The sequence below is a fragment of the Microchirus variegatus genome (genome assembly GCF_963457635.1).
Source record: "Microchirus variegatus genome assembly, chromosome: 9".
Classification (NCBI taxonomy): domain Eukaryota; kingdom Metazoa; phylum Chordata; class Actinopteri; order Pleuronectiformes; family Soleidae; genus Microchirus; species Microchirus variegatus.
The window spans coordinates 9,997,247-10,022,747 of NC_139810.1; the positions used below are offsets into that span (position 1 = coordinate 9,997,247).

At 40.3% G+C, this 25,501-nt stretch overlaps 2 protein-coding genes across 2 annotated transcripts; one reads left to right on the top strand and one right to left on the bottom strand.

Annotated features, from left to right (window-relative positions):
* Positions 1–6,178: 6,178 nt before the first annotated feature.
* Positions 6,179–25,130, bottom strand: LOC310931794 (transmembrane prolyl 4-hydroxylase-like; the record flags this gene model as incomplete). Its single annotated transcript, XM_083895023.1, has 9 exons — positions 6,179–7,839; positions 10,280–10,403; positions 10,602–10,692; positions 13,550–13,735; positions 13,836–13,998; positions 16,623–16,713; positions 17,374–17,570; positions 23,694–23,775; positions 24,771–25,130. The coding sequence occupies 9 exons, from the start codon at positions 25,128–25,130 to the stop codon at positions 7,625–7,627; spliced, it is 1,509 nt and encodes a 502-aa protein (XP_083751149.1). The 3' UTR covers positions 6,179–7,624.
* LOC310931705 (secreted frizzled-related protein 5) lies at positions 20,445–23,034 on the top strand (the record flags this gene model as incomplete). The annotated part of the gene is made up of 4 exons (XM_083894936.1): positions 20,445–21,004; positions 21,859–22,034; positions 22,119–22,205; positions 22,709–23,034. 4 exons carry the CDS (start codon positions 20,445–20,447, stop codon positions 23,032–23,034), a joined length of 1,149 nt encoding a protein of 382 aa, XP_083751062.1.
* Positions 25,131–25,501: the final 371 nt, after the last annotated feature.

A 25,501-nucleotide genomic window follows, 5' to 3' on the forward strand; every position in this document is an offset into this window, starting at 1 on the left:
ACTTCCATCCACTCAGGAGCTGCCTAAGGGCATTTGGGCTATTTATTTATTAATTAGTGTCTCTGCTCTCGGCTATCATCATCACCCACACCACCAATGGGGGATTAGCCGATCTGGGGGAAAAGTAAAATCAGATACAAGCTGTAAAGCTTACAGGTGCAGTGTGTGTATGACATTGAGTGTTTCTTGGCAGAAATTCAATATTCTATCCAAGGCATGAGCAAACAAAGAGGCTGCTTGGTTCCACCTGATCACAATCATCAACCTCTCGTCAGACACCAAACAACAGGAGCGTCTGATTCTTGTGTCGGACATCGCGCTCGTGACTCTTCCAGTGATGAAACTTCAGTTTTTCTAAGTAAAAGAAACTTATGAGAGGCAAGTTGACTAAAGCCAAGTAGTGATAGTAATTCTGGCAACACACACGAGAGCCTTGGGTCTTGGGAAAGGATGATGCAAAGCAGTCCAGTATTTTGAATGTTGATTGCTCCAGTTCTACAAGGGTGGGCTGAAAAGTTCATATACACTGACCATATGATGCAATGGTCAAATTTGACTGTATGTGGAATATTTGTCATTGGTGTTGCAGTGCTTGTATGTCCTTGGTAGAAGCTCTCATCCTGACAATCAGAGAGTCCTCGACAGTGGATATGACCTCATCATCAGTCTGTGGGTTTTCATGTTGGGGAACAGGAAATGGTGCCAAATCAAGAAAACATTGAGGGTGATCAACCAGTTCAAAGTCACACCCACACACAGCAGCTAATGCAACCAGGGTTAGTACTCATTTTCAAAAGTCCTTGATTAGCCATTTCACTGTGTGCACAATTATTAGGCAATATGTTCCCCTGATGATTCATTTTATTGTTTAACAAATACAGTTCTCTCAGTCAATCCACAATGTTAATAAACATCAAACATGAATATTTAACAAAGGAAAGGTGAATTGTGGCTTTCTCAGGAGAATCTCCATGTGTACACAATTATTATGCAACTACAGTAAATGAAAAATCTTCCCATCTCACTTGTACATTTTCATTTATTAGAGCAAGAATTATAAATAAACACCTCAAAGTTTGAGCCTTCATGAGCCTTCCATCCATGGAGTCTGTCGGTTTCTTGGTCTGTTGACGATGCAGCAGCAGCCATAGCCTCCCAAATGCTGTTCAAAGAGTTCTTCCATTCCCTACCCTGGTATACTTACTCGTCAGGGTCCTGTAAGTATCTGACTTCACCATCGGGTGGCGGTACAAGTCTGAATGTATGCAGGGAATAGGAATTTGTACCAAAGAAGAGAACGATGCTACAGCTCAGACATGTTTGGTTCATCAGCCGTGTACAAGCGCCACCAGGTTGAGGCTCGGATGACTTTCCTTGGCGACTACTTCTGCTGCTTGATGCACGCACTGTGCACGCAAGTACACAAGGGCCTTAAATATCACTTTTAAGAGGGGCCCACAAGTTCTCAATAGGGTTTAGGGTTCCCCACCTTGCTGGGGCCGGACTCAAAGTGCTCTGTGTCCGTCTAAAGTCACTCTCATTCCATCTGTCCGTGATACCTAAATCTGTCTTCAGCTCTTTTCTTGGCCCAGTCTTGAATTTTCAACTTCAGAATTTTGTTCAGTGGTGGTGGTGTTTCAGCCGTCCTTACATTAACCATGTCTCTGAGCACCAATGATACCCTGGACTTCTGGACACTTCAGGAAGGTTGTATTCATGGATACGACAGCACTGGAGGTTAACGAGTTCCTGCTATAGATAGCTTCAAGTCTTCAGCAGTTGATTTGTGGCCTTTTTTTTTGTTTGTTTTCTATCCACAAGTTTCTTATAACCCTGTTGACTATTGGCAACAGCATGGTTGACTGTGCATGCAGTGCATTTTTGCGAAAGATGTCTTACATATCGCTCTTTTAAGTTGATTGGTTGCTTTCTTGATCATTTTGATGAATTTTTATGAGAATTTCAACCCACAAACCTTTTTGTCTACATTTAAGAATATATATAAGGGGCATTTACTCTTGGGTCAACTTACTCTGTTTCGTAACAAACTCCCTGAGGAGATTAGACTGACAGCCTTCTTATCCTCTTTTAAATCCCTCTGACAGGAATATTTTTATACGTGTATTTGAAGAACCGGATTGATTATTTCAATGATTTATATTCTTTATATGTATATAATGTGGTTCATTTAAATTAAGCTGTTTATCATGTATTTGGTTATAAAATGAATATTTTATATAAAATCAGTTAAAGGTGCCATATGTAAGAATGTGGCCAAAAATGGTTACTACATTGAAATTCAAAATACAGAGGGTTTTAGGGTTTTAGGTTTTAGACGGCGGTAGGTGGCGCCACATGCAAAAACATGATTTCAAAACATAAACATGATTTCCAGTCTGCAAAATATTTTTTTAATGCAAATATTATATAATAATAATAGTTGTTGTTGGTGAGTTCAGTATGTTATATGAATATTATTCCTGAGTCTCTGTGACATATTAGAAGGATTTCATGGCCAGTTGCTTTAGATTTATTACATAATGCATCTTTAAATATATCATATTGGAGAAAAACACAGTGATATTTGAGAAGTGAAATAAAGTTTATATGATTTACAGAAAGTGTGCAAGAATTATTTATACAAAATTAGGCATGTGCATAAGTTTGGGCACCACAAAAGAAACATTTTGTGCATCCTCCTTTTGCAGAAAAAACAGCCTCTAAACGCTTCCTATAGCTTCCAATTAGAGTCTGAATTCTGGCGAAATGTATTTTGGACCATTCTTCTTTACAAAACATCTCCAGTTCAGTCAGGTTTGATGGTTTCCGAGCATGGACAGCCCGCTTTATATCACACCACAAATGTTCAATAATATTCAGGTCTGGGGACTGAGATGGTCATTCCAGTACGTTGTATTTGCTCCTCTGCATGAATGCCTTAGTAGATTTTGAGCAGTGTATAGGGTCGTTGTTTGTTGAAAGATCCAGCCCCGGCACAACTTCGCCTTTGTCACTGATTCCTGGACATTGTTCTCCAGAATCTGCTGATATTGAGTGGAAACCTAAACTTTAACAAGATTCCCAGTCCCTGCACTGGCCACAGCCCCACAGCATGATGGAACCGCCACCATCTGCAGCAAGATGATGTTGTAGGTCTTTGGAACTGGTCTGTGAAGTTCCAATTAACGCTCTTTTTTAGTGTGTATCTGCGTCATTACCTTGTTTACGAAGCCCTGAAGTTTCGAAACAAACAGTTCAGCCATTGCTGAGAACGCTGTGTTTTATTGTAATCTCGGGCTCAGCAAGATCTCTGAAAAACCCCGGTCGGGTTACGTAAACAGCGGTTCTCCTGAACAGCAGATCCTCCTGGTCCGGGCACATCCGGTTGCGTACATTGAACCGCAGAAGAAGAATAACGTCCCTTGTGGAGGTGTTTCACGAGCAACAGTGTCTTCTGACTCTGGGTCTGACTCCGGGTCAAAGTCATAAAAGGGACTGCGGCGGGGAGTCGTGACAAAACTATTTTTAAACATTGTAAAACTATGTTTTGATAATGAGGAGCAGTGCATCCACCGTTCCAGAGGGGGGAGCTGCGCTTCTGAGAGCGGGTGTGCTGAATATGTCACTTCCGGGTACTGGCCAATCACAAGACAGTCGAGAAGGCTTTACGCTGGCTGGCCAATCACAACACACTCTGTCTTCTGGGGGTGAGATTTATGTCTGAAATATCGTGGCTGGAGAACAGCGTCAGAAAAGAGGATTTCTATTGGCTCGTTTACAGCAACTAGGAGGTTTTTGACCATAAAATCAAGTTAATGTATGTAAGTAGACCTCGATAACTCACGTATATGTGCAACAGGACCACTCTATGTGAGCTTTAAATAATTTTTGCTCACTTTCTGTAAATCATAGATACTGTATTTCACTTCTCAAATATCACTGTGTTTGTCTTCTATATGATATTTAACTGAAATTTCTTATCCAAACAACCAATGCTTTATAAGGGAAAATCATGAAAATTTACATGGGTGCCCAAACTTTTGCATACCACTGTAGCATCAAAATAAATGATGAAAAGATGTTTTGTTTGTCCATTGTGGGCTACTGTTAAAACATGGTGGTCCAACATGGTGGCCTCCAGGGAACAGACCTGACCTGAAATAAGCGATAAAAAATTGTTGATTGACCTCCGCCAGGATGTATATGTTTTCGCTGGAGTTTGTCTGTCTGTCTGTCTGTTAGCAACATAACTCGAAAAACCACAGAGTGATTTGGATGATATTTTCAGGAAATGTCCGCAATGGGACCAGGCACAATGCCGGCAGGGTGTATTTTGTTTTGCTTTTCTAGTTTTATTTTCAATTTCTGCCATATCACAATAATTTCATCAAAATTTTACACACTGGACACATTAATGTCTTCAATGTTGTGGCAAAAAGTACTGCTGTGTTGTTCATTTCACACCATTTATTTACTTGGCAGATGTATTATATGTGTGTATATATATATATATATATATATATATATATTATTCATACAGATGTAATGTATGAATAAGTTACCTCTCTGAAAAGCTTTTTGAGAAGCTTTGACAATTTATGTTTACAAATAAAAACCTGATCATGCCTGTTAATCAGTGTAGCAGAACGATCCAATCTCACGCTGTATTACATTGTTGATGCCGACTAAAGGAACTATTTTAATTCAAGGCCTTCGTTCTATTTACTTTCTGTTAGTGTGTGACCTAAACGATGGTGTAGAAAATTGAATATACTACCCATCACCTAAAATATAATAAATAAAAATATTATCTTTTGGTTTTTTTTGTAGCCTTATTTCACTTTTCTATTATAAAGTTCAAACACCACTAAACTTGACTCTGCTTTTTTGTTTGTTTTGAGCTTTTCCATCAGTGATAGTACCTGGTGCTTTTTTTTTTAGTACCTGCTCTGGCGAGGTTCAAACCGAGCTGAGCCGATACTAAATGTGACGTCAACTGACTCACAAGCAAACCAAACAGTTTCGTGCAGCAGTTGAGGAGGTACTATGTAGTAATGGAAAATGACGTTCCTGATACCAGACAAGTCGAGTAGAACCCAGGAGTGCCGGAACTCTATGATGGAAAAATGGCATTAGATTAAGCTTGTTGTAAAACATGGTTTTAACCTCTTGGCTCTTGAGCCTTTTCCTATTTTATTCCATCCATCCTGTGTTGTATTGTTTACTGTTTTATTTGCATCTTTTGTTTTATTTCAAAGTTTAAAAAGGTTTTTTTTGTTACTTTTGATGTCTGTGTTGTGTTCTATTGTTGTATATGATTTTTAAATTTTACTTTCCTTTTATTGTGAAGCACTTTGAGCTGCAATCCTTGTATGAAAGGTGCTAAATAAAGTTATGCCAAGGGCCTTACTTTATGGAGGCTTCCTTGTGTACTTGCATGCTCCACTGTGTTTCTAAAGCAGCCTGAATGGACAAACCAGCAGTGACAGCTTAATATGCAAACAAAGGAAAACGTCATCCTTTGTGGTATGTGAAGGCCACCGTAGTTCCATGAGGCAGCTGGGGGGAGGGAGAGGTAAGCAGAGTTCTCCGTTTGTTACAATCTGCAGTCTCACCATTAGATGTCACTAATTCTTACCCACTGGACCTGAATACTTCTGAATATTACCTCCCACCACTGATTAAACACAAAACGGATGTATGTGTTGTGTATCTGCTCTGGCGTCCTTCACAGAATGGTGATGGTGAGTTTTAAGTGGCATGCTAGTGGTTTAGTGTCCACCCAGAATACGCCATCACCAGTATTTCAGTTGGACTGAAAATGGACACTGACTGGATTATCTGTGGTGGGACCTGGTGCCAAGAGGATGCTGAAAAAGATCAGTTGTAATTTAAACCACAATTACTGTATCACAGATCTGATCCAGCTCATGTTAAACAGGTCATAGTGGCTGACGTGCAGCAGTGTTTGATTTTGGGTGACATCTAGTGGATGCCGTGCACACCAGCAGTCTTGCATGAATGACCCCACAGACACCACTGCTAATAAATCACCACTTTATACATTTCATATCATAGAACACACAAAAAGTGACAAAATCAGTGCAACATCAAGCCATACTGTAATAAATAGTTTGTTCCCTTGATTTCAAGTTCACCAAACGGTGTAAATAAATAATAAATAATACATTAAAATTGCAATAAATATAATAATAAATTAAATATGAGTGACATTTGAGTGACATGTGAGGATCAGAAGCACAGAAGATGGAAAAAGAAAACTAACTTTGAAATACACCTGAGGGACTGGCCTCCCACAGCCAGTGTGACGGACAGATTATCATTTAGTCCAGTGTAGAAAAGTCCTGTATGTATACTCTAAATAACATTTCATAATAAAAGCTCATGGACTGGCAAGAACAGAACAAACAGACAATGAGCTTTAACTTTCCAACAGTAAATACCACTGACATGACTTGCAACAGGGACAGATGTCTAAAGTGAAATGAAAGGCAGGTAAGCAGGCTTATCTTTTACATAATAACTGCAATCTTTTTCCCCCAACTCACATTCAAGCAACCACAGATATCTGTTATTCTGAATAAGTCAGATTTTTAAGGCTCAATTCACTGGAACAGAGAATTCGTATACGGCATATGTATACGATCAACAAATCCATAATAATCATTCATCTTAATGTAAATCAAGTGATCTGAGAGTCACAATGGCGGCTCTCGTTCTACACGCGGGTTTTGGTTGTGTTAATCCACATTGCCCTACGTTGTAGCCTGCTTCCTGCATTTGGTTCACTTGAAGCAAACTGAGATCTATGTTTTCAGGCGGACGAGAGTTTGAGAGTTTGGTAGCACATTTGCACCTCCCCAAATGAACCGGACTTTCCGAGCAAACAAACTAGGGTTCGATTAAGAAGGGATGGTGTGAATACAGCCTAAGAGTTCACTGAGTACTTTAAATCCGCAGAGATTGAGCAATATATCACACAACCAGACAGACAGAATGAATATATCTGATCTTTAAGAATACCCCGGCTGCTTTTCACCATTGTGGAAACAGCTGGAGCGGACATTATTAACTTCATTCTACTCCATAGAATGCTTAGATATCACAATAAAAGCATGTAAAACAAACAAGATATTGAAGTTACTCTACAAGTGGGAATCTGTTGTCTGTGGGTTTTCCATCACTCTGTATTCAACACTCACTTTGACTGTGTTTTATAAGCAGTCCTCAGGGTCTTTGGTGATCCAATTAAATGTCCTCCATTATCCTGTCCCTTCATATTACTGCCGACATTGGACAAATGGAAATATTTAGTCACAGGGACTAAAACGGACTCTATGGACACATGGATGGGGTATATATGACATAAAGGCAATAAATATTGGTAGAAAGTCTAATGAAAAGAGAAATTTGAGTATTTTCTCAACCTGTGGATGAAACTATTTGATGATCCTGCCTACTGTAGCTTTAGTAAAAGGCTTCAGCAAAAATAAAATACATTGCCAAATTTACTGAAAGTAGAAAATCCTATTTTATGTTGTGCAATTTTAATTTATAAAACATCTTTCAGGCCTCACCAGCTTCACGAGTAAAAAAGGCCTGACTATAGATCCTGGTGGAGGTCACTTTGTGACAGAGGTTGGTAATGCTCCTCCATAACCGACTTAGCTTGATGCCTCTGAGCAACAAGTCTCTGGTAGCGTGCCTGCATCTGATGGTCTGGGTCCACATTGACCCAGCTGTTGGCCACCCACTTTACCCCACGCCTGACCGGGCAGTCGCCGTGCAGGGAGTATTCATCCAGCTCACCTATCCAACCTGGGGGAGGCACGGGAGAAGGTTAACAGGTGAATCCACTGTGTTGTTGTGTTATCAATATACTATCAACAAAGACAGTGGCACTAATATGATGAAAGTTAGCACAATTTTGATTGTTAGAGAAAACCAAAAGCAGACAGGGAAAACGAAGAGGACAGAAGACAGATTGTCAGCTATTTCGATAATGATAACATGTTTTTTCAGTAATTAAAACAAGTTCTCAGATTTTTCAGCTTCTTAAATGTGAATGTTTTCTGTTTGTTTTGCTCCATATAGCAAATAAATCATTTTTGTTTGTGGGCAAAAACATGACATTTACTGATACTGATAAACACTGATTTCCTGACAGTTTACGGACCAAAGAAGTACTTGAGATTACTTGGGGAAATAATTGACAGATGATTGAATTAATTATGAAATTAATCATTAGTTGCAGCCCTAGAAAGATATAAAGGCAGACAGTAAAAACTAAACAAAGTCAATGGAAAATAATTTCCCTTAGTCCATCATGTGTGACCTTTCTCCCTTCATTTCTGAGAGATGCTGCTCTCCCACAGGTGATTTCTTACTGGTGGACCAGTTTATCGTATGTACAAAGTGACCGCTCTACCCCAAGAGGAATCGGGACATACTACACCCAGATACACTCCTGTTCAAAAGTTTGGGGTCATTTAGAAATGTCCTTATTTTTGACGGAAAAGCTCTTTTTTTCAATGAATATAACATTAAAGGTCCCCCATTGTGCAAAATCATTTTTTTATCATTTTAGTACTTATATTTGGGACTCAGTGGGCCATACCAGTCCCCAAAATGTGAAAAAACAAGACTCAGTCATGTTTTAGTGGTTCCACTTTGTGTAAGTATAGGCGATAAAACACACGATGTTTACACCTCCCGACCAAGTGACGACAGTGCGGACATTTCACCGTGAATGTTGGCACCCCGCCAGGCAGAGTACTTCACAGCTCCACCGTAGCTTCCCCTTTTCCCTGTGAAATACGAGACTGCATGCGAGGTAAGAAGAGTGGCTGCACAGCAGAGCACAGTGTTTTACACAAACTTCTAGCCTCAGAGGACTTGTGTGTCCAGTAGATATATTTTATTTATAAAAAAAATGGTCACAAGCTTCACAAGCCCTTTGTTGTTGATCGTGTGTGTAAATTCCTATGCTGGAGGGACAGCTTGAACGCACCAGTTACGTGCCTGCGGTTAGCGAGTGGCGTGTGTGGATCGGTGATATGAGGAGCACGCGTTTGAAAGCACTGCAGAAAGAAGTAGATGTTGTCCTACATTTCTTCTCAACCAAAGGCTGCCTTTCTGTCGTGTTTCCACGTTCTCTCCTCGTGTTGTTGATCCACACACGTCACTTTCAGTCGCAGTTACACTGGTGCTTTCAGGGTCTTTTTCTAGCATGGGAATTTACATATGCGGCGCATTAATCGTTTTTCTTCGATTTTAATGTTTTTATGATCGCGAGAAGCCAAAATCGTGGTCACTCACTATGCATTACGGTGAAACTCAGTAACAACAGGTAAACGGACATTACTATGGGGTATATGGAGCGGGGGTTGGGACAACGGTGCATGACAATAGGTGATAAGTGGAGACACTCCCCTGGAAGCAGTGGATGTGTATTAACTTGGGTCTCATTCACATGTAAATGACCAGGCACAAAACCGAGCGTTTTGAAAAAGGCTGTTTTGGCAGAGTTATTGAACTGCTATTGTGCTTCATCCTTATGATATTTTGACTAAAGCATGACACAGACATGTTCATTAGGGCACCAGGGTATAATATGGGACCTTTAAATTAATCAGAAATTCACTCTTTACATTGTTAATGTGGTAAACGACTATTCTAGCTGCAAACGTCTGGTTTTTAATGGAATATGTACATAGGTGTATAGAGGCCTATTTCCAGCAACCATCGCTGTTCTAATGGTAGATTGTTTTTGCTAATCGCGTTAGAAGGCTATTGGAGGATTAGAAAACCCTTGAAAACTCTTGTGCATTTATGTTAGCAAAAGAACTATGTTCGTCAAAGAAACAGTTTTGCTGGTTCTTTGACGGAAGCAAAGTTTGAAGGGCAAAATTATTATTTTAAATAAAAATCATTATTTCTAATCTTGTCAATGTCTTGACTATATTTTCTATTCATTTTGCAACTCTTTTGATGAATAAAAACCAAAACTTTTGAACAGTAGTGTATGTGCCATACAGAGGGATAGGGGCAAGGGGTGAGATAGGATTGAGCCTCAGTTTGGAATCTAACAAGAGTTTTCCCCAAATTTCAAAATAATAACATCTTCATATGTCTTGTTTTTGTTGTGAAATTAAAGATATTTCATTTACTATCATGGAGGAGGTTCAGGACTGTTGTAAATACCAAGTCTGAATGGAGCCATTATCCACAAGAATGTGCAATAAAATTAAATTCTTACCTCTTCCATCAGACAGGTGGTTGTACCAGAGCAGTGCTGTCCCAGGAGAAGGTTTTATTCTCAGGTTCCCTCTGCCACACGTCTCCTGTGTGTCCATCAGGTCAACGCCATCCTGGACCAATGCCTAAGACGTGCAAAAACATCTGTCAACACTTTATGTCTGATCATTTGTTCTGGCAAACGTTTATCACGTAGGTGTCAGATTCCTTGTCATGAGTCATCAGTGTCTTAATCTCTTAATCATTCAGGTCATGTCAGGTTGTCATCATTTCACAGAAGCAGCGTTATGAACAGCTCTGTGGGGTTGTAAACACACGCTCACCTGCTCTTCATAGGTGCGATTGTCTGCCACAGGGAAGGTCGTCTCTCCACCTTCCTCTACAGAGCTGAGGTAGAACAACACGGTGAGATACCTGGAAAATAAAACCAGAAAGGGAATGAAAAATACTGATAACAGTGCTGTTATGTTACTCTTGTCATTATCACTTGCACTATAGATTAGAAGACGACAGTTATGGGTTTTTCTACAACCAATTTTTAGAAATTAGAGCAGCCAATGGCCTCTGACGCCAATTTCCTTTTTTTCCTCCATCTGATAAAATATAACAGTGCAATTATTAAATAATACTTCCATACCCAGTTACTGGACAACACTAATGGTCTGTCTCTAGATTTTTTGGTCTGCACTCCAGTTAGGGCTGGGCGATATATCGATATTTACGATATATCGATATATTTTTTAAATGCGATATGGAATTAGACCCTATCGCGTATATCGATATAGTTCAAATTAGCGCTGTGATCCTTGCTCCAGACAAGCCGCTGACCGGAGCTCTCTGCACTGCTCCTCCCGCCCCTCTTTCATGCACAGAGAGGGGAGGGGCAGGTACAGACGCTCCGCTTCACATGGAGAAAGCAGCAGCGTCTACGGAGCGTGCATAGGAGAGCGTCTGGGTTAGTAAAAGAAAAAGCAGTGGCTCAATCATTTCTAGATGGTTTGGATACAAATCATCGGACGAGCAACAAAACCACGCTATATGTAGTGAGTGCCATACGCACGTTGCAGCCAGCGATGGAAGCAATACGAATCTTTTTCACCACTTAAAAACGTGGCACAAAGTGCAATATATGCAGAGTGTGTGAAACTGCGCGCTGCAAAAGCCACAGGCGCAAGCCGTCCACAACCCGACAAAACTCCAGACAAGTGGTGTGCAATAACAAAAGCGGTGTCCTTTCACATTGCCAAAGACACGTTAATGAAAAGCTAATGAAGACGATGGACCCGAGATATGAGCTTCCCAGTCACAACTATTGTGCATGAGAAGCACTGCTGCAAATGTGACGTCAGACAGTCTTGCAAACCGGCTCGCTAACGTCACCCATCTAGCGTCGACCAGCGATATGTGGTCAAGCAGCACATGTGACAGCACTACTGTTTATCAAAGTAAAATAAAAGAGGGGGAAATGTTTATTGAGTTGCTGCTCTGTTTCTTGTGCAACTGGTTGAGACTGTTCAGATAAGTTAACAAAAAGGAAAAGGTAATCTGAAGCTGATGTTTAAAAAACTTTTTCTTAAAATGAGCACTTTATTTTGTTGTCTCTATATATAAATGCTGCCCTTACTAGGGTTTGTCATATTTTGTTCTTTTATAAGAGAAGAAAATCTGTAATTTGATTTTCAAAAGCCATTTATAGTTGTCAAACTAAAACATTTTGATATTGTACTTTTTTCTCATATATTTATTTCAGAAAAAGATTGGCCTATTTTATAGGCTATTTTTATTTAAGATATTTTTTTTTATTTAAATGTGCACCTTATGGAGCTTTGATTTTATAAAAGGCACTCCTGTTGCACAGTGTTTATGTTTTCATTTTATTATTATGAGTAGTTTTCAATAAAACAACTCATATTTGGCTTTGACTTTGACTGAACATTTAATTTCACAGCTCTCACTTTGCGGAAAAAATATCGAGATATATATCGTATATCGTTATTCAACCAAAATATATCGAGATATGACTTTTGGTCCATATCGCCCAGCCCTAACTCCAGTGCAATTATATGGAGTATTTTTGATAAAAAAAAGAATGTATCGACTAAATATTAAACACATGACACGGGCAATAAAGAAGCTGTATTAATTATCACAAGTTGAAAGCTACATCAGATGCACTCTGTCATGTCGGATTAACCATTCCATAGATTAAATGTGTTACAACTCAATTATTAATGTGCTCCAGCCCACAGACTCACAACTCAACATGTGTTGCTTAACTGCTTCCATGTCCATCACAGTAAGTGAACAAGCGCATGTTCTCCACTGTTGAACATTAAAGTACTGTCTGCGCCGCAAAGATGTCTGGACTGTTTATTTTTAACCACTGAGCTAAAGTAGCACTGGCACTACTGGTGCAGGAGAACAGAGGTAACAGGAAAATAAATGTTCGGAATGAACACAAGGATTAAATAAATAAAAACAATATTATGATGCATCTACACCTAAATACCGCATTGGCATCGTTTTTATAATTAACTAACCTAATCGATTATATTGTCTAATGCAAGCCCTGCAAGGAAAATGCGTGGTTATGAAGAAAGGTAATATTAGGTAATAATAGGTAATAACTTAACGACCACTTTTCTTGTTGCCGTCTTCCTGGAGAACTATTATTATGAAACTGTGACTGTGCATATTGTTAGATGCTATGTATTCATCTTTGTATCTCTTTTTGTTGATGATCCTGCCTACTGTAGCTTTAGTAAAAGGCTTCAGCAAAAATAAAATACAATGCCAAATTTACTGAGGTGTCTTGTCTCGTCTTGGGATGGGCACTGTGGAGAGTACACTTTCGTTGTGTTTCCACCAGCTCGACTCGACTTACCTCGGCACGGTTAAGTTGCGTTTCTCCTGGAATAGTACCTGGTCGGTTCCAAGCGAGCTGTGGCAATACTATTTGTGACATCGCCAGACTGCTGGCCACTGATTGGTCAGAGTGATGGCATGAGCAAAAGTCTGACACAAGAATCAAGCCAAACAATGTCGAACTGTAGATCAGTTTAAAAATGTGTCAATTACCAGGGAAATCTCAATATTTAACAGAGGAGTCTGGTGTATTTAGAGACAGCACTGCTGATCGCAAGAGGCGAGCAGCATCACAAACACTGTGCAGAGATGACTCCGCCCATGTTGAGTAGGTACTTGGTTAATTGTGAAATGATTCAACATTTTTGTGAGTTGTGGGTTAAGAGCCGATCTGAAGAGTTCATACCTGCAGGAGACCTCTGTGAGAGCAGACGTGTTTCCTGCCAGTCGTGTGTGCGCACAGCTCGTCTCTAAATGAGAATGGCTGCTGTCATGGTGGGCGTTACTGAAGTCTCCCTGTTCATAGCGAATCACCTGCAGAGGCTCACTCAGTTCCATCAATGTAGAGGGCAAACGTGTCAGAGTGATTACTCTGGGGAAAAAAAAAGTTAAATGACAGATATATCATCACATAATATCATCAAATATGAGTGTAAAAAATAAGAGTATGATGTGTGCGTGGGTACGTTTACCTGTTCCTGAGTGTTTGCAGTATGTGGTGAGATCCTGATCCTTGGTAAAGCCATGTGTGTTTGCTTCTCTGTTTGAAGTGACTCTGGAGCTTCCCACTTCGTTGCTGTCCTGGGCCTTGTGACACATCATAAACATGCCTGAAGTCCTCCACGGACAGAAACCCTGTGGGGCACACAGACACACACAAACATCCAATACAAGAATATTACATACCATCATATCATATCATAATAATAATAACAATAGCAATGACACACAGTTCTGGGGTCAGTGACGTTGTCTTTTGGCTAAAGTCCCAAAACAGTGTGGATCAGTTTGGTGCATTAATCCCATCCCATTTTTTGGCATCCTTCTATTGGGATACCTAACACAGTGGTCCATAACCAAAAAGGTGGAGTTAGACACACAGGAGTTTCTTGATTGGATGGCCTCCAGTGTGAACATGAGGACTAAAAACACCAGGATTCAAGGCTGCGTGTGCATTTGCTATATCGTGTTGCACTGGTATGATTTTACACTATTTATGTGGCTGAGGCAGCCATCTCCTTTTGGCTACAACAAGGTAAACTTCACTGTAGCATTTGTAGGAATCTGAAGACCTGCAAAGCAATTGAGACCATTAATGCCTCAGGAAAATGTATAATGACCATATAAATCAAATAGGAAGTGTTTTGCCAAAGGTTTCTATGAAAACTGAGTTCTTTTTACAACCAGAAGAGTCACCGCCCAGTGGCTATTCAATATATTCTTATTTCCTGGTTGGCGTCACTGGACAATTGATTATAGTGAATGGGTGGAAATTAAGTTTAGCTTTTGGCTAACTAACTTGCCTTCCCTTTGACTTCCATTCCCTTCATCATATGAACACATTTGATAAAAGGGGACCTTTATTCACCAACAAACATCCTAACTTCACAAGTGGAGAAGACTGTTTGTGGGGTTTAGACTCTCAACTGGATAAAGTGTTGGGGGATAGTAGAAAAGTATTGGCTCATACAATGAAACCCTACGACTCATGATTAGTGCTGTGCTGAACTGTTAGACAATGTAGTGACCAGTAAGTTATGACAGCTCCCATCTTTGTTTTCCCTCCATTCCTTTCCTCTTTATTAAAATAACCAATTACTCTCAGTTGAATGACCGTTTGTCCCCCAACTGCAAAAACAGCTCTGAGGTGCCAGTGAAGAGGTGACTGGGGAGGAGGGGGTTCATTAACAACAGTGTGTGTGTGTGGGGGGGGGGGGGCAGTTTGGAGAATAATCGGCATGTAATGAGTTGTGATAAGACATCCGGACTGGGATGTGTACAACAAAACTCTTCCAGCCGGGTCACTCACAAAGACTTTCACAGCCACCAATCAGCCACCCACTCAAGAACACGTGTACACCTAACATTCACACATAGGATGGAAGGTGGTTGGTCCAACAGATTATTATTATTTACATATCTGATTCTGACAGACTCATAAATGACTGAATGGACTGACTGTGAGGGAAAAACAAAACTGAACAGATAAAGTGAAGTTGCCTTTTGCAAGTTTCTTGGATTTCCTTGTATATACAGTAGTGCAAAGGTCCCAGGTCACCACCAGATTGCGATGAGCAGATATTCAACATTAAATAGTAGGACAAACAGATTTTTACCATGAACATAAATTTAAGGTTCCAGAGCCAGGGTCATGCTATTGTTCAAGTGAAAGGGTAGGTCATACTAATTGGCGGGGGTTGTTGGGTTTCCATTAGTGATCGTACCTGGTACTTTTTTAGTACCTGCTCTGACGAGGTTCCACGTGTGGCGTCAACAGACTGCCAGCCAGTGATTGGTCAGAGAATGTCGTCACTGGAAGAATCATGAAGAGACGTCCGAGACAAGAATCAAACCGAACAATGACAGACTTTAGATCGGTTGAATGGACTTAAAAATCCTAAAGATATGTGTTAATCTCCAACATTTACAGAGGAAATGTCTAAACTCGCAACAATTACCGAGGAAATGTCTGAAATCATTTAACAGAGGAGTCTGGTGTATTTAACAACAGCACTGCCGCAATCAGGGTTGGCGAGCTGCATCACAGCCCCCTGCGCCGTATCTCAGTTCAGTGACTGTGTCAGAAGTCTGTGCTCCGTTCATGCAGGAAGGAACTGAGTCTAATGATTCAGTTACACTGAAAACAACTGCTTTACAAGTCACTAGTCATTAGTTTGTGTGTTGTGTATAAAACAAAGTCACCAAACCATGTAGAGTCAAACCATGCCGTACCGTGATGAGCCAAGGCAAGGCATGCTGGAACTGGATAGTGGAAAAGCATCATAAATACTTGACACTTTATCCTGTAGAAGTAGTTTTTCTTTTCTGACAACAACAAAATCCAATGGGCTGTATGTGTCTCAAGATGCTCGGAGACATGAAATTAAATCAGGGAATTTTCCTGAAATTATCCAGAGGAGATGCATATGAGCGAACCGTAAAGTCGATCAGTATTTTCCGGAACTTGTCGGCTCGTTCCTGAAACCTCCAGAGAATGTCCAGACTACATTTTCCAGAGAACAAAAAATATTTTATAATTGAATATAATTTTACACATATAGGAGTATATTCAATTTCTGCCAAGAAACAGTCCAATGTGTTACACTATGGACCTTTAAAGTGAAAACACTGACTCAGGTTTAAGAGACTCATTCTTCAACTTATTTTCATTCGCGCAGCTGTCCGTCTCTTCAAAACTGATCAAATCAGGCAGAACACACTAAAATACATTGACACTAATGAAACACATGAACACAAACCTGTTGGACGAGCCTCCAGAACGCTGAGTATCTGCCGCAAGTTGTCTGGGCTCAACCAAGTTCCATCTCGAGAACGTGAGTGACTCACAATCTGCAGGAAAGACCAGAGTCGGTTTCTCAAACTCACAAAAACAACAATAAACAAAATATGATGTCACAATTAATCTAGGTTATTTTACATCTGCATTTGTTGAAAGCCAGTAAACAGTCTGTCCCATTCTTGTGAACATGATATGTTTTATTATCAATATATCATAATATATATATTATATATATTATGATATCGACAGAAACATTTAAAAGGTGGCACTCAAAGATCATTTGTCTAGATGTGGGTGGAAAAAGCCACACAAAACATGTTTATGGCCACTTGAATATCAAGGTCTGGCAAAACCTTGTGTGAATTGAAACTCTATTAGTCAGTGTAGGCATACACCCACTGGGCCATAATTCAGTCTAGGGAGTTATGTTTTCATGTGTGGGTTTATCTGGAAGTGTGTCTATCTGTTAGCAACATCCTGTCTACAGTTTTCAATCTGATTTTTAATGTGATAGGTAGGCGACTCTAACATCAGAGTTAGTTTCACCAGGATCTGATCCAGATTACGGATTAGGCAGCAATTTCACATGGGAAGTCTCATTTATCAAGTTCTTATCTTAACAGATCAGGATGAGTTATGTCATGCTTATGTAAGATGGTAATAGCTATAAGCAGATAAAGTTCTATATAGAGGTCTGTGCTCTCTATTACCTCCTGTTTTTGCAGTAGCCCATCCTGGTTTAGGTCTAACAGGCTGAAAACCTCCTCTGTACTGATAGAAAGTAACGGCTGGTTGGAGTCCTCTCGTCCCTGGCTGGGTGATGGAGCCTGGCTCTCCATCAGACCCTTGAGTTGAGCGAGCTGCACCACAACGCGACACTCCTCCTCCGACAGGAAGCCAGGGATCTCTGGTGAACATTGATGAAAGACAACAGTGGTGAATGTGGAACAGGATTTCAAATCATTCAAACCATCCACAGATGGTCACAGGACATGTTTTTGGGTCCCTCAAAAAAGGATTTATGTGTATAAGTTTAAAAAAAAACATGCATTTGATTTGGGTTACAATTGTTTGCCATATGGGTCCTAAAGGGTGTTTGTAAACCAGGTAACGGGGCTGCTGCACCCTCTTACTTTTTTTCATACGCCCTCTAACCAAAATACAGACTGAGCGTTGGATGCTATTCATTGCTACTTTACAAAAGAGTATGGGGGCCCGACGTCGGTCGCTTGGCGCCACCATACTATTTTATTCTAGAAAAAACCCTGTGTCCTCATGCACAACATTAGCTTTTCCATTGTAAATGACATGGAGTCTAAAGGACAGACTGAAACATATTATTAGATGATCAGAGGATCAAGGACACTGGAGTGGAGAGGCAGAGCTTAATCAAGCACTACCAAAATGAGGCTGAGGGTTTACTGAAAGATAAGCTGACTCACACATTCCCCTGTTAGGATTACATACTGTAGGTTGATTGGGTAATGCTGACAGCTAATTTATGGAAAAGAAAGAAAAAAAGTTCTGTTCAATCTGTGGAAAGACAAGTAATCTGCATCCAGCCTAATATGCCTAAAAATGTATATCATGTGACCAGTCAGGTGCACAGCTCATGTGTATGCCAGTGCAAACAGGATGTTTACTCTCTCTTCTGTGGTTGTTTGCTCAGTTCCAGAGATGATCAATAACAAGAAACAACAACAATAAAGAAAAGTAAGAAAATGATTTCTTTGATTAGACACAGTTAACTAAAACTGAAAATAAGTGTTATGTTAACATAACTTTGAGGTAACAGCTCATAGTCCAGACTAAAAGACAGCCATTGCGAGTCAGCAGCATTTTTAAAACTTTATAAGATTTTAACATGGATGTAGTAGACGTGAATGAAAATATACTTGTGATTTTGTAAGTACTCATAACAGGGTGATCATGCCAGAGTCACTCATGCCTGTAAGTTTATTCAACATTCATTTAAACACGTGCACATTAAAAGTCTTAAAGTGGATTAAAACATTTCTGTGAACAGTGCTGGATTGATCTGTCTGACTTGGATTGGATTACTTTTTGATTGCCAATCAAAACCTCTCAAGGTGAGATAACAGATACTTTGATCAGTGGGTGCTAAGTAGGACACTTACATTCAAAAAGGTAGGACAATTAAATCCCTCATTAATTAAATGACTAATATGGGTTGTTCTTGAATTTTGGTCTTGCTGAGCAAAATAAACAAAAAATAGTAAATGAATTTATATCAGGTTACAATAGGGCATTGAAAATTCTCATATTTATTATATTAAATACTAACATTGAAAAATACTTAAAAGTCACTACATAACAGTTCTGTTTTGAAGCACAAACATCTCAAAAGAAAACTTTTCATGAATCCAGAGTATGTGGAGTTTTACATGCAGCTGTACCTGATATACAGCCTAAAATATCCAGGTATCATTTACAAGCCCTATCAGTAAGCCTTACCTTTAAGCTTGACAAAAAAAATATAGGTTGGATTTATATAGTTTTTCCCTTAACACCCAGCCCCAATTACTAGTTTGGCTAAAGGGAGCTAAGGTTCATATCTTATTGGTAAACTTTATTACCTCTAATTGTTGCAATTAGTAGGTGTTAAAGCACAGGAAGACTAGTAATGATCCGCACAGTAAACACAAACTCTATATAATAAGTAGATGCTATTCTATTCTGTCCTACCAGTCCCCAGTGAGTCATTTGTGGTATAGTCTAGCCCACATCCCACTAGAGGTTTTAATGAGACATCGGTAGTCTATCCCAAAGGAAGGTAGAGACAGTGCAGGCCCGTGGGACGCAGTAATTGCGGATATCAATTACTGCAAAGTTGAGTCAGAAAACAAGAACATTGTGATTGCCATGTTTAAGAACTTGTATCAAACACATGTATTGACTTATTGGGACCCCAATAGTGAAGGTGTGGTGCCCTCCCGGTGATCCATCAAAGTGTGTTGATCATTACTCCTCTTAATAAATGGCTTCCGGCAGGTTGCCTGCCTGTTCAGTAGTAGTTTGTCTGACTTGGTTAATCCCCATTGTTCAGTCAGGCCTCATTAACCTGGATAACTGATATGAATAAAGGGGACACTCTCACTCTCTCTCCCTCTCTCTCTCTCTCCCTTTCTCTTTCTCCCCTGGAATGGAAGTGACCTGCTTGTCTGAACAGGAATCAGGCCACTGCGACACAGTAAGTCTACATCAATTTTATTTTGGGTCACAAGTACACGTCACCACATACAAAAAAACAAAAATGTCCTGTCACTTTGAGATGTTTTCTGCATGTTGATTATTTTCTCAATGAAATGGAATCTCCCTAGGGGCAGCTTAATTGTCTTCTTACTATTATGAGCACCTTCCGTCTCATGACGAGGACAAAATAAAAAAGGTCAGGGAGGAACAGGGTTGTGAGTTTTGAGGGTTTCACTACATGGGGGCCAGTCACTTCCTTGGTTCAAGCTGTGGGGGTGGAAATGGCAGAAATCCAGAAGGATCCAAATACCAACTCACCACATTGGTGAAGTTGAGCTCTTTCAAACATGCTTAACTCAACTCTGCATCTCTAGTTATTCTTCAATGTGCCCCCCCCCCATCCCTTCTCTTCTCCACACCTCCCCTTACCCCCTTCCTATGCAAATGTAATCACTGGCCACTATAAATACACCTTTTCTGCCATCCTCTTGTCCCCAGCACAGTCACACAGAGGACTTAAGAAAAAAAACATTTAAAACACACTACAGGATTTCCCCTTTTTCCCAGGATGACCTCAGAGCTCTGTCCTCATTTCAGCTCCATGAAGTCTTTCCATTCAGCCTCTGTGCTAATTCTCCTTCTGCTTGCTGGACCTGGAAGCACATTGGGCCCCGGTGCTCACAGAGTGAGGGCAGGGCTTGAGGGACGAGCTAGAGCTGAGGGGAGGATTAGCGCTGGGGTGAAAGACCAGAGCCAGGACAAGGCAATTACTGAGGGCAACGCTGAAACTGGATTTGGAAATACTCATGTTTCTAGAGGAGTAGGAGAAGAGGGCGAGATGTGGTGGGACCCTGGTCTGACTACTGGATTCAGGTCTGTGCTTTCTGTCGGAGATGGTGGCATGTGGGAGCCACGCAGTTCCTCTCGCTGTGTGCCCGTCCCACCTGGCATGGCCTTGTGCCAGAACATTGGTTATGACTCTATGAGGATGCCCAACCTGCTGGGCCATGACTCTCCCGCTGAAGCTGTACATCAGAGTGCCAGCTGGCTGCCACTGCTAGCCAGAGAGTGCCACCCTGACGCTCGCATCTTTCTCTGCTCTCTCTTTGCACCCATCTGTCTAGACAGGTAAGTTTGCTTCTACTGGCTTTTTTCCCTGTTAATATAGTTATCAAACCTAGATTTTTGATTTTTTTTTTTTTTTTTTAAATCACTGAATATTGTGTAGCAGTATAGTAATTATGTTCCCAAGAGGGGTTATTATGTGACAATACAAACTGGGGATGAGATATGATATGATAGTATCAATAGCATTCTGATACTGGTGAAAATCACCATAGGGGAATAGCGGATAGCGCAAAAAGAAAACTATTAAGTCCGAAACAAAACAAAATCCTATGTATTGCATGCGTCCCTATGCACAATTTTACAGTGGACTGTAAATATGTAAAATAAGTCATGTTTTGGGCTATTTATTTCTTCTGTATAGGAGCAGAATATGTGGTGCACAGTTGGGAGAATTGTGTATTTGAAATTTCGTGAAATGGATAGTACAAATATTGACTGCTTCATAGTTTACAAGGTCTGTGTCAGTCATTGATGTCAGTATCGACAGATGCTCAAAGCTGTGATATATCGGTATCGGACACAAAAAAGTAATTCCCTGATGCTGTTAGACTATACAACAAGCACTGCTCTCAGTATACCACATGTAACATGTTAATCATCCTATGTGCAACACTTTTTATAATCCTAATAATCAAGATCCTCTATATTGTACATTAATAGATGTGAAAATCCATGTATTTATTACCTTTAACTTTGCAGTCTTTGCTGCTCTGACTTATAAAGGATTATCTTGTGTTATGAGGAAAGAGCAACCAAATGTCATTGCTTGTCCTCGGTCACTTCATTATTGATTCAAATCCCCTTTCCTCTATCCAGTGCTGACCCTGTTTTCCTCTCCATCTCCTCTCGTTCAGGTTTATATCACCCTGCAGGAGTTTGTGTGAATCTGTACGGGACAGCTGTGCACCAATCATGAGTTGCTATGGCTACCCCTGGCCAGAAATACTGCACTGTGACCAGTATCCTGTAGACCATCTTATGTGCATCTCCTCCATCACCAACACCACTGTAAACACGGGTGGGCACAAGGGTGAGAGACACCGACATCACGCATAAAAATGATGCGGCTGACTTCATTTAACAATAGACTGAATTAGTGGTTTGAATATTTCAGTGCCTGTGGCGAGTTGCAGTGACTGTGAACTGGAGGTGGCCTCCTCGTCTAAAGATACACTGGAGACATTTTGTAGGAGTGATTTTGGTGAGTATCAGCATTCCTCCACCTCATTTCATGACATATGTTCCTAATTTATTTTTTACAGGAGATAGTAGACAAAAAGTCACTGCTCCACAAATAGGTCGTATTAAATCAAATATATCTTACTGTCCCCACAGGGACATTTTTTTTACTGTGCAAGTGCTACAGCAGCTGTGGCACAAGACACAGTATGACAAAGAAACAACAAATGACCTACAATGGACATATAATTCACAGAATATGAATTACAGAATTCAAAAAAAAAATTATATTGCACCTGCCCTAAAATACATTAAAAGCTAAAAAAAAAAGTATTACACTATAGTCTTAGACAACTATTAGTTATGATGTTTTAGCAATAGCTATAATGACCATATGAGATAATTTCTCAACTTATTTTATTCAAATACAACAGGAAAAATATGTCATGTGTGCCAGTCAAATTGCAGAACCTTAAAAAAAAGATGATATCAGTCATGCCTCGTCTGTCTCTGCTCTCTTTCCAGTCGTGAAGCTGCGCCTAAAGCGGCTCAAGTACAGTCCGGCGAGTCTGTCTCAGTACTCGCTGGCTGCCAAACTGCAGGTTCTGAAGCACGGACCTCTGTTAGGAGGGCGGATTCGCTCCCAAATTGAGCTGTGGCTAGAGAGGGACGCCACATGTGTGAGGAACATGACACGGCACCACCCACAGGGCGGTACCTTCCTAGTGACAGGTACAGTGCAAGGGGAGAGGCTGGTGGCCAATAAGGCTTATCTCTGGCAGAGACGGGACAAGAAACTGATGGGAGCCGTGCGCAAATGGAAACAGCACCGGTGCAGGAGTTATGATTAGGTGTTCATTGTGAACTGAATTGTGATACCGGCATTGAGCAGCTGTGGTTAAGAGATGCATAGATAGAGAATGTAGGAATGTAACCTTAAGCCAATAACTGTAAATAATATTTGGTCTAATCTTTTCACCAAGGAGCTTACGTATCAACAATGTAGGGCTGCAACATTTAATTGATTCATTGATTATTAACTGATTACAAAGTTAATTGTGAACTATTTCAATAATCATTTAATTAATTAAGTCATAAGTTTCCTTAGGTTCTCTGATTTCATCCTCTTAAATGTGAACAATTTTCTTTACTTTTGGGATGCTTATTTTCAGACCATCTAATTTTGAGGTTTTGTAAACATCCGTGGCATTTTCACCATTTCTACTACTCACATGATAACCAACAGATGAACCATTAATGTACATAGTCTTTACTTGTAGCCCTACAACACTGTCTTTCAGGAAGAAGAGGTCAAAGTAATTAACATTTCTGGGTTTTTTTTATTTTTATTTTTTTTAAATGTACATAAAATATCTGTGAATTTTAAGTAAATATTGCTGGTCTATATTTGTATGACTTTGAGAGGAATTAAATGTAGCGCTGTGAAGACTGAAGAAAAGCCGTTTATTCATAAACAGCACATCATACCCAAAGACTAAACTGTACTCACCAAATAGAAGTGGTTTCAAGCTTAGTGTCACCATCGCATGTGTTCTGCCTGGCACCAAGGAAACGTGCTGAACATGTCCCACCTGCAGATACACAAGAGACGTTATCAATGCTATGACCACACAAGGATTTAGATAAAGTATTTACCATGTTTACATTTGCATGTTCTCCCCGTGTGTGTGGACCCGTTTTCCTCCCACAGTCCAAAAACATGCAGAGGTTAAGTGGACACTCTAAATTGACCATCGGTGTGAATGTGAATGGTTGTTCATCTGTATATTGGCCCTGCGATGGACTAAGATCCATTTTGACCTTACGTCAGCTGGGAAACTGCCATGCAAACAGCACTCTGATTACTTAAATCCTAATATGATCCAGTAGTTACAGAAATAAGATCTGTGGAGTATTACCATCTTTGTATAGCTTGATTTTATTAACACTGAATGTGAAGTTTGTATTATTGAGGTAATCCTCGATCCCAACACTGCTCCCTGCTGATACTATTCCTCCATGCAATAATATTTCACTGATTGTTAGTCAAACTAGAGGTCTCAGACTTTCAGCTTGGCACATAAATGTCTGTTTTTGACACTTAAAGTTCTATCATGGATGGAATATTGTGATTTAAAACCCCCAGGTCAGGTCAGGTCAGGTCAGGTCAGGTCAGGTGAGGACTTGACTTACGCATTTACTTCTATGCTAATTTAACACACTGCACTGCAGTTTTAAACACAGAGTTAAAAAAGCATATACCAAAAATCAGACCAAAAGTAAAATTGCCACTCCATGGTGTAAATATAAAAACACATGGCAATGGCTAAAACGTAGGACATAAAACCGATTAAACAGTTATAGTAATAGTTGACAGTTAGTTGAGTAATCAATTAAATCACCACAGCTATAATAAATGGGAGGAGAATAATTGTAAAATGTGTACTGGATAAATAAGGAGTATTTGTATACCAATATACTGTTTTTTGTTAAAGTGGAAGCAACACCAGTGGTTTATACTTTGTTGTTACTACATTGTCACATTTAATCGGCCAACCTGTAAAAGAAATGATACCAATTGTCTTACCCGTATTCCCTCAATTCGAGACAGACTGAAAGTTTGACTGTGGTCCTCCACATGCAGCTGCCGGGCAGCTGGAGCAGAGGGACGGGGCAGGGAGCTGCCACCCGGGCCCACTGCTGCTGCTGACGAGGCCCTGTCTCCGCTCACCAGATCCCCGGCTCCGTTATTGTAGTGCACGTAGAGCAGCAGGGCGATGACATTCAGGATATACACATGGAAGAAGACCATGACCACGACGAAATAAGCCCGAGAGCAGACACTACTCCTCTGGATGTTGAGTCGAGTGGAGCGACGAGATGGTTTCTTGCCGTTGACAAGCGGCAAATCTTCCTGCTCCATTACATTTTCTTCAGTGTCTTCCATTTTATCTATCTAAAACAACTGTAAATAAACCGCAGCGTAAAGCTGGAAACGCCTGTCAATTACTGTGTAACGTCAATGTCTAGCACTTTACGACTGTTAGCAAAATATTAAGCTAGCCAAGAGACAAACATCACTGCAAAAGTCTGGTCTTTTCGACAAATACCGGCGCTGTCATTCATGTTTTAGGCGAATAAGTAAAACCGCTATGCACGGAAAATAAATTACCAGCCGCCAGTCGTTTTCTTAAATGAATAAATCATTACATCATTGCCTGAGTTTCATAATCTCCTGTTAGCTTAGCTGGGCTGTGGAGCGCTGCCCCTGACAACCTCCCTAACAACAAGCCGAGAGGAAGTGCTGATTTCAGATTC